The sequence below is a fragment of the Propithecus coquereli genome, unplaced genomic scaffold, assembly GCF_000956105.1.
Source record: "Propithecus coquereli isolate 6110/MARCELLA unplaced genomic scaffold, Pcoq_1.0 Scaffold88, whole genome shotgun sequence".
Classification (NCBI taxonomy): domain Eukaryota; kingdom Metazoa; phylum Chordata; class Mammalia; order Primates; family Indriidae; genus Propithecus; species Propithecus coquereli.
The window spans coordinates 451,797-462,651 of NW_012155062.1; the positions used below are offsets into that span (position 1 = coordinate 451,797).

Sequence of the window (10,855 nt, forward strand, 5' to 3'; positions counted from 1 at the left end):
TTATATTATGCCAACTTTCGAGGTTTTCTACCCTTAATAATTCTATTCTTAGAAAAATTTTCCTCAGGATAAAAGCTGAATAACTAATATATTTCCTGACTCCAGGTTCTTGAAATACATTTATTCATGTGAAATAAACTAAAATTTCACCTTTTCTAAAAAATAAACCATCACTTTTTGCTCATCTTATGATTATTTATTGCATATTTTATCTTCCCGAGTACTTTATGTACATTTTGAAAGGAGAATTTTAACTGCTTTATTATAGCAATTTCCCTAATCTCTAGCATAGTACCTTGTCTGCAGGTAATAATAAGTAGAGATTTATTGGGTAGATGAAAGTATGGATAGCACAGCTGTGACAACTAATGTTCAAATGAGAGGAAAAAAATCTCCTAAATGTGGACTTGTTTGCTCCCTTTCCATTAGAACCAGAGAAGGAAGGATGCACAATTGAAAACAACAATGCCACAGCATTTAGTGAATTGCAAAACTATAGCAAGATTTTCTCTACTCATTTGTATCTTTGGGCAGCAATCATATGTAAAAATCAGAATTAAGAGGTGAAACATTCTGATGGAGTACTTGAATTTCATAGGAGGGTCAGGGCCTTCATTTAAAACTGACATTATTTATTTTTTGATAGAAAATTACCAATAAGCCCATTAGAAAATTGCTTTCCATTTCTTTTAAGACAGTGAAGGTGGAAACCAAAGTGCCTAAGAACAAAATGATTTTCTTCCATGTATTATAAAAGATAAGAATGTCAAGAACCATGTTTGTATGTACTTAATGAAGTTACAAAACTTCTTTGTCATGATTGGGTGGTATAGTACTTTTTAAGAATTTTTTTCTAAATTACAGTCCATCCATAAGAAGAGAACCAGTTTGTTTTTGGTTATTAAACTCTTCTGGAAAGTTTTGCTAGGTGGCAGCATATGCTCAGTAATAGTTAAGTTGTAGATAATTACTAAGTACTCTAGATTTTTTAGATTGTTTCTCATCAGAAATAAAAAGTATAATTCACCAATAAGTGACACAAATGGCCAAATTAGAGTCCTCTTTATAAAACCATAATTAATTTTGTCAACTATGAAATCCTTCAGGTATATGGAAAATAATATAACAAATGTCCTTGTGATCTACTTCCTATATTTAACAAATGTCAGTGTTTTGCCATCTCTTAATGTTTAATTCCACCCACCTTCTTTTCTACCTGTTACTCTTCTGGTATATGTTTTTCTAATATTTTCATAATTTTAATAACATATATATGTATCTATACCCAGTGTATAGTATAATGTTGTATATTTTTGAATTTTGCCTGTGTGGTCTCATACAGTGTAAGTGTGGTATCATACATATCATTCTACAAGCCACAGTTGTCTCCCCTTATCTGTAGAGGATACATTCCAAGACCCCTGGTGCATGCCTAAAGCCTCAGACAGTACCAAACCCTATATTCACTGTTTTTTCCTATACACTGATAGACAGGTAGCATTTACAGGATGGACACAGTGGATAAAGGGGTAATTCACATCCCTTGGAGACGAAGTTGGGTAATGCGAGATTTCGTCATGCTACTCAGAGTGGCTCACAATTTAAAATTTTTAAATTATTTATTTCTCAAATTGTCCATTTAATATTTTTGGACCACAGCTGACCATGGGTGACTGCAACCACTGGAATAAAACTGCAGATAAGGGGACTTATTTTTACCAAAACATTATTTTCAAAGTTTATCCATGTTAATACACGTAGATCTCCTGCACTGATTTAAAATACTACATTGCTATATGCTTTATTTATGCACAATATTTTATCTCATGCAACATTTTGTAAGAATGCTGCAATGAATAATCTTTTGTATAGCCTTTTCCTATTGTTAAAAGTGTGTCTTCTGGGTAGATGCCTAGAAGTTGAATTGGTCTTAGATATTGCCAGATTTTCTTCCAGAGGAGTATACCAATATACATTTCTACCAGCAGTATATGAAAGTACCTGTTTCCTCACAGCCTTGTGAACAGAATATGCTATCCCATTTTTTTTTGGATTTACTGATCTGATAGGTAAATAATGAATAACCAGAAGTTTTAACATACTCTTAGAAACACAGACATACTTAGATTTTTCTTAGCACTGCAAGTTCTCCTAGAACAATGCTAGCTCATGGAATAATTGTTTTCTAATAACCACAGATTTTTGTTACAGGCTAATTCAAATACATGGCAAAGTCAGTGCATTACCAGTCAAGGCTCATTAGTTGACCAGCTAGCAGATTGCCAGCCAAGATTCAGTTCAAAGTAGCATTTAATTTTGTCTATAAACCAAAGCCTGCCATCAGCTTTGAACATCAGAAACTTGCTGTCATTGTCACCCCAAAAGCAAATTGACATTAAACATAAACTTTTCAGAGAGTGTGTAAATGAGAAACCTAGTTTATTAAGAAATATATCTAACATAGACAATAATGCTCATATTGTAGAACACATTCTTTTCCTGACCATTGATCATCAGCTGCTTAGAATGTAGAACTACAGAAAGGGGTTTTAGTTGCATAATTCAGTGTTGGCTGTAATATACCTATCCCCATAATCAAGTTATTCCAGAACTTTGGATTTCTAAAGTCTCTGAGCTGGGGAACCCTGTATTTAGAATTTCCTTGAGTTGGGCAGTGCCAGCTTTTGCTCTCTGTGGTTCCCTTTCCTGTGTTTATGTTGACTCTTTCCAGTCCACACACATAGTCTTTTCCCAAATAGCTATATTTTATTTCTACTTTATTTATGATCATATTTTTGTACTGTCTACCCAAGAGGTGCCCTGTGTTCAGATTTTACCAGGTTAATTCTGTGGACATCTGTATTCCTAAATTGTAGGTGACAGCTCACTGTCAGCATATGTGTATTCTGTGGGTAAGCCTGAAGTCTTTTCCTTCTCATCTTATATATTAAATGCATTCTCTTGCTGTTTAGAAGCACTCAGCTTGACTTTGTCAGTCTTGGTAGTGATAGCTTACAGATTTTTCCTCAGTTTTTGTCTTCAGACTCTCCTACTTCTCTTTCATTTTCTTCTTTGTCAGCATGTTTCATTTCCATTATTATGCCTCTATTTTGTCCTTGATCACATTATTCCTCTCTTCTTCTTTCCCTCCCAACAATGATCACACTGTTTTCACAATTCTGACATTTATAGTTCTGCTTGCTTTTGGTTGGAGAATTTGCCAAAGTGTATTGCCAGGGCACAGGTCCTCTGGCAGTATTGGGTGTTTTAGGACCAATTGTTGATTTCTGGGTTTTCTGTCAACCAACTTTATAATTCCTGGATGACAAATAAATTGGCAGCCTTATAAATCCTAACTAAAAGGCTATTGGTTATCCGTTTTACAAAAACAATTCTAAATGTTTGAAGAAAGCTAAGTCCTTAGAGTGGACAGTTGTGAGAAAAATAAAATACTAATTCCATTTTAACATAAAGTGAATATATATTTTTATACACTAAACTTTTTAAATCTCCTACCTATACACAAATACTGAAAAAAGTTAATAAGCTAGAAAAGTGTATTTTGGTATTGGCATGAAACTAAGTACATGAGGCATTCCATTTGCTTTTAGAATTCCCTTTTCCAGTAATGATAAACATAGTACTTCTTAAATTGGAATTTTAAAATTGGAGACTAGGTTTCCCATGATTGGAATGTAACCAAAGACCAACTCTGCTCATTGCAATTTATTAGTTAAGTTTGGTTAACAGTGGTTAGCAAATGGTATATTATCATATCACATACCTGCAAAGTTCAGCATTAGAAACATTTGTTAATATATTTTAATGAACAGTTTATTGCTTGTTATTTATTTTATGAATGACTCAGCTTTCAAAAAGTTAAGTCATTCTTACTATAATTTTGCTTATAAAATGTAGCAATTCTTTTTTCACTTAAACCTTGTCTAAATGACTTTTCATTTATGCAAAGTATGATTTTTTTCTAAATGGATCTAAATTTGAAACAAATTTCAAAGAGGTTAACATATATAGTGAGAAAGAAACTTGATTACTCCACATTCTTTTAATATATTATGCATTGGGAACATTGAATGAACAGTGCACATTGCCATATTTCTGGTCGTTTATTTACCAGATATTTATTGAACACATACTGTGTGCCTTGTGCTATGTTAGGTGTCAAGTTGCAATGTTTAGTAAAACCACTGGGGGAAAGATATATTAAACATAATAAGATAAAAAGTAAAATATTAAGAGTCATGATAAGTTCCAGAGGTACTAGGTACCTAAGGTTCTTTTAGTGGGGAATTTGTGACCCTCTTCAGAAAAGACTTTCCTTGGAAATGACAGTTGATCCCAAATCAAGATGAACATATATTAGCAAGATAACATGGGAAGAAAAAATACTACTACTAAAGGAAATGGCAGCTGTAAAGGCTTTATGGTAGATGTGAGCATAGTGAGGACAAGGGATGAAAAGAAGGCCCACGTGGCCATCCTAAGAGCAATAAGTAACCATTAAAGAGAATTAAATAAGGTGTGACATCAGATCTGTGCATTAAAAAATTTTATTCTGACTGCATTATGAATAAGTGATTGGAGAGGGACAAGAATAGGTGTAGAGAAACCAATTAACAGTAACTCAGCCAAGATTGCTAAAAGGTCAAGTTAGAAAAAAAAGTGTACAATTTGAAAGATAATTAGTGGATAAAATTAACATGTCTTGGTTATAGATTCATTGTAAGAGATTTAGGAGAGCTACCTACAGTGACTCCTAGGTTTATAACTGAAAGGATTATTCCATTCCTTGAAATATGAAACACCAAAAAAGGTGGGGAGGGGCTCTAGTTGGGGGTGAACAACATGAATTCAACTATGAATTTGAGGTGATTTTGAGCATACTCAAAAAGAAATGTCAGACAGTTGCTCCTTTAGGTCTGGAGCCAAAAGGTTAGATCTCAGCCAAAGGCAAAATTTTTGAGTCATCTTTGTTTAGGTGACAAATTAAACCAGCATGTGCATACAGGATCTCTTAAGGCTAAAAAGTATATAGTGAAAAGAAGCACTGGCCGAACACCGCCTCTTGAACTCTAACATTTCATGGCTGGGTAGAGATGGATAGTCTTCAAAGAAGACCAAGATAGAGTCCAAGAAAGGAAGGAAGAAAACCAGAAGATTCATGGAACAACCAAGGGAAGAATGTTTCAAGAAGGAAGAAGTGGTCAACAAAGTCAAATGCTACTGAGATTTCAAGCAAAATGAAGCCAAAAAAAAATCACTGGTGTTCTTTTAGTTCCTTAGTTATAGCTCTTAGTATACTAATGAGAATGGAAGTCAAACTGGAATTGTGTGGCATGCAGAAATGCAGATAGTGAGTTTGGACATCTTTTTCTAAATGCTTAGCTCTCAGGGCAGTTAAAGAGAGGGTGCTTCTAGTGAACTATGTAGTAAGGATGTTTTGTTTCTCTTGTATTTAATCAAAATGACTCAGACACGTTTAAAAATCAGTGGGAAATGAATCCAGTAAGAGGAGCAGAATGACCGTGCTAGAGTAGGAGGGATAATCCATAGTAAAGGTTCTAGGAAGGCAGAAGAGGATGGACTCTTAAACACAACTAAGATTAACCTTAGATTATGCATAGGGATATTTCTTGTATTGTAACTATTAACAGAGAAGGAGGGTGATGTAAGTAAATTGGCATTCATGGTAGTGGAAAGAGATGATAGTTCCCAACTGATACTTGTTTTTTCCATGAAATTGAAAGAGAAGGGAGGGAGGAGGCCAGAGGATTTCAGAGAGTGGGCAAAAGCTAAAAATAGTCATTGTAGAGTAAATTGACCAAAAATACAATAGGATTGCTATGAAATGTTGGGGTCCATTTGAGGTTAGTTATGATGAATTTATAGTAGACAGCATGTTGCAAGCATCTCCTGGCTATTGGCGCGCAATCATGAAGAACCCAGAATGTTACTTTCATTCAACATTAATGTTTGGCTAACCAAAGGGATAGTGTTGATCATGTATCTAAACTGGATAAAAGGAAGAATATTAAAAAGAAGAGGACTGATTATTTAAAAGAAAGCGTGGGAGTCAGTGGACTGGTAGTCCCAAGAAGTCAAAGATGATTGTGGTAGGTGGAGTTTAACAAGTAAGCTGATAGAAGAAGTTAATCACAATATGGAATATTTGAATTAATAGTTTTAGAAATGGAATAGTTATGAGTGATGGACATGGTTTACAGTGGAACTGTAGAAGTAGGTGGCTGAGATGTAATAGATTAGGTCATTAAAAAAGAAGTCAAGAAGTGAGGATATAATTTTTGGGTGGGCTATCAAGTGGACATGTAAGTCACTCAGAATGATGGCAGAACTTAGGATGGAAAGAAATTATAAGTTGTTTGCCAATATTGTCAATGAATAAGAGGGTGAATAACATTAATGAAGAGTAAGAGAAGCTGTTACAGCCAAATGCAAGAGCCTTGAAGAAATAGGATGATGTTAGTACTGTTATTTCGACAAGAGGAATTTGGGGGATTATGTGTGCCAGGCACCCTTACAAGGCACAGAAAACACTAAATATTGCAAGGATCCTGTTTTCTAGAAGCTCACAGTCTATAGAAAAAGACAGCCACATGAGCAATTAGTGAGATAAATGCTTTACTATCAGAGACTATAAAGTGTAATAGGGACCCCAGGAATAGAGTGGTTATCTCTAACTGAAGAATTCGTTGAAGATTTCACTGGAAAGACTATATCAGAACTGAATTTTATGTAGCTCCTAAAGTGGAAAAGGGGAAGAAGGACATTCGAGGAGGAGTTATAAGATATATGACTCCCAACCATGGTAGACAAAACATAAACTTAGTGATAACATGCCATTTGTACTGAATGCTATTATGATGTGTAGTTCTTTGTAATTAGAATATTTCCATGTTTTGACCTATAGTTGTATTATTTGTTCTTAGAGTTCAGCATTGTTTTCTGATGGCGTGATTTAAAGTGTGTACCTATGTATATGTGTGTGCTCCAATGTGTATGTGTGTGCACATGTGCTTGCACATAATGTGTGCTTGTGTTTGTGGACTTTCTTTTAAAGTTATGCTTGAAATAATTTATTACTAAAAAATAAGTGCAAAGGTTGCTTTATAAATAAATAAAATAAATCATGTTCTTGCAATTTCTTTTGTTAATTCTCAAACACTCGTCCAGTAAATTAAATTCCTACCATTATGGGTAGGTTTTTTGAGGCTCTGTTTTAAACTTCAGGAAAAAAGTCATTTTATCAGAAAGATACCTGGACTCAAATGTTTCTCACAGCACAATGCACAGTCTCAAAGATGTGGAATCAACCCAAGTGCCCATCAATACACGAATGGATGAATAAAATGTGGTATATGTATACCATAGAATGCTACTCAACCATAAAAAAATGGTGAACTAATACCTTTTGTAACAACCTGGATAGAACTGGAGACCATTCTTCTAAGTGAATTATCACAAGAATGGAAAAATAAACAACACATGTACCCACTATTAAACTGAAACTAATCAATCAACACTCATGGGCGCATATGGAAGAAAAGCTCAACGGACACCAAGCAGGTGGTATGGGGGAGGAGGAGGTGGGTAAGTGGACACCTAACGGTTACAATGCATGCTGTCTGGGTGATGGACACACATAACTTTAACTCAAACTGCACAAAAGCAATTCATGTAACCAAAACATTTGTACCCCCGCAATATTGTGAAATTAAAAATAAAAATAAACCTCAGGAATGCCAAGATGAATATGATAGTCTCAGATCTTAAGGAACTCACAATTTATTACGTTCCAAGCTCACCAAGATGTAAATGTAACATTAAAATGTTAATCACTGGGAATGCTGTGACTTTTTAAGAATCATAACTTGTTTCTCTTAAGCCTTCAGACTCATTTTTAGACTATTATTCCTTCACTGTTTATGGAAAAAGTTTGATTTTGTCAAACTATAAATAAACAAAAACTTAAAGTGGTAGACCAAGTCTATAATATTAAGACTCAAAATAAAGTGTATTTGTCCTGAATTAAGTGCTTTGTTAATTTTGGCTTTATTTTTCAAAGGTTGTGAAGATGAGAAAAGAAGTGAAGAGAATCCGAGTTTTGGTTATCCGAAAACTTGTCAGAAGTGTTAGCAGACTGAAGTCAAAAAAGTTAGTCATTTAAAATAATGATCTTGTGACTAATAAAATGTCAAAATTTGAGTTTTTTTTAATATTTACAAAATTTGAGGGTGGAATGTAGAGTATTAATTAAATATCTTACTCATACAGCACTTCGTTTTATATGTAGAGATGATCTGAGTGAGAGAGAATGTGCTGTGTCAGCATGCCCTTGTATGGTTTGGACCATACTCTCTTAAGATGCGCAAGGAATTCTTCTGCTTTTAGTCTTTTTAGAACGAAATTCCCTTGGGGTTAGGCGTTTTATGTTATTAGAAGTTATTTTAAGATGTTGATATAGTTTAACAAACCTTGAATCAATTATGAAAATTTTCTATCATCTTTTTCCTTGAATTGCTAATTTGAAATCTTCAGTACCTTGTGTGTTAATCAGAACATTATGTTTCATGTAATTTTTTTGAAAAAAGATAATATTTTGTATTTTCAGCATTACTAGTGTTAGTGAAAAAGTATTTTATAGTTCTTATGATTTAAGCATGAATGCTTAGAAAGTCTTGTTCCTGATTAATTTTCTGTTCTTTCATAAATGTTTCAGAAGATAGCTCTTTATTTTTTCCTCTAATTCCAGACAATGAACTTCAATTTGATAAAATTATATCCAACCTTTAATTGTAGCTTATGATGTTTATATTACATTAAATACAATGTGCTATTGACTGATAAAAAGTATTATTATTTTCCCAATAAGGAACTAGGGAAGGCAGACTATCAGTGGTAATAATTGTTAATACAATGCCAGGACAATGCTTATTTTTGTCAATTTCTAACACCTAGGTTTGTTGATGAAATTGGAGTGTGTGTTGGGAAGAGGGGGGAATGGGCAGTGCATCATGGTGCTTTTCTAAAAGAAATGAGAAGACTTTTCATTATGATATGAATCTAAAATTAATACTTTGCCTGGCTACATATTGTAATGTGTTATTTTTTGCAGGGGTACTGAAGATGCACTGTTAAAAAACCAAAGACGGGCCCAACGATTACTTGAAGAAATCCATGCAATGAAGGTAGGAAAGGGACTTAGGTGGGTGTGTTTGTGTATATCTTTCTGTGTTAATCCTCTTAGCCTGCATTTTGTGTGTGTGGTATTACTTATTTGATTATTCCTGAGAGTTGCCTAAGACTGATTTTGTATGAGTCTGTTTGGTGAAGAATGTAGCACATTTAGAAAATTGTAATATGTTTAAGCTTGCATTTTTCCATGTTTTTAGCTGAAACTGTTAAAGTGTAGACTAATTTGAGTCAAAATTCTGCCAAACTAAACTCATCTATGTTTAATAATGCCTCATGCCTAAAATTTTTATTTTTACTGTAACTTTAGGCATGAAGTCAGTTCAAGAATTAAAGTGTTCATGCTAGTTGGGAATGTGGATGGTGCTGTTGGTGGCTGACATCATGCTTTGCCCATTGCCAACTCAATAAATTTTTATGTGGTGGTGTCAGCATTTTATTCAGTTCTGTAGTAACTTGAAATAAAATTAGTGTTGGATCAACATGATCCATATTTTTGTTTTTTTCAGCCAGACTCTTCACTAGTGTAATTTTTAGGTCTTCTTGCTGCTCTTACTTTGTGGAAACTTTCATTTACCAAATGACATACCATTAAATGTCTGGGAGACTGTTTTATTGTAGAACTTAAAAACAGCATTTGGTACCAGCAATTATCTTAATTGCAGGATCTTTTTGCATGCATATTTGACTATTATATTTTGGTATAACTTTCAAGTTTTGAGTTAAATAAAATAGCAAGAGAATTCTCTAACAATATTCTAATTGAGTTTAGTTACCAAAGCTTCTCATCCTTACTTCCTTTTAAAGGGATGGTAAATTATTTACTTGGACAAAGTTATCTCAGTTAATATGAATAAAAATAGATGTAGGAAATGACTCTTCCATAGGAGATAGGTTTGTTTCTTGTGTTTGTTCCTCTTCCCCCAACCCCCAGGACTCCAAAATTCATAGAATCTATTTGATGTATCTTTTCTTTCTCCAAGTTATCATATAATCCCTTTTTTATCTTGTCATTCAGGAAAAAAATGCTGTATATGATTCCTAATGATCATTTATGTTTCTTTGGTTTGCAGATCATTTAGGCTTTCTCATATACCTATGTTTTTCATAATAGTCCTACTAGAAATAAAATCTTTACAGAGTTTTGCTTTGAGGATAGCACTAATATAGGAAGTCATGATTTCTCTCTCTTTCACTTTCTCTTAACCAAGGTCCTTACTAAATTACATTGCCTACCTAAGTTTTTCCCTGTAATTTCTTCTGAATAGTCATTTTTGTAGTCCTAAATTATTCAGAGGCTTTGAGCTACTATATAATTGCTGATTTTATTTTACCGTGGAAAGAATGCAACATATATATATAATCTCATATTCAGTATATGAAGATTCTGAGAACAAAAGATAATCTTTAGAATACTTCTCTTTGGTAACTCTTAATAATGAGTTTGATTTAATTAGAAAGAAAAGTTGTCCTATTTGATCTATATGTAAAGTTTGTTTTCTATTATTCTTAAATTTCATCAGCAAAAGAAAATCAGACTCAGTGATAAAATTTGTAGGTTTACAAGATTACTATGTCACTAGCATAGTTTATTTTGTTTTCCATTTTTCCCTGTGATTATATATGA

At 33.5% G+C, this 10,855-nt stretch overlaps 1 protein-coding gene across 1 annotated transcript in view; it reads left to right on the top strand.

The window, feature by feature from the left end:
- SRFBP1 (serum response factor binding protein 1) overlaps positions 1–10,855 on the top strand; it is a 68,608-nt gene that overhangs the window by 3,792 nt on the left and 53,961 nt on the right. The window contains exons 2-3 of the mRNA XM_012664298.1: positions 8,102–8,190; positions 9,152–9,224. Coding sequence (XP_012519752.1) covers positions 8,102–8,190; positions 9,152–9,224 — 162 coding nt within the window. The remainder of the gene's footprint in view (positions 1–8,101; positions 8,191–9,151; positions 9,225–10,855) is intronic.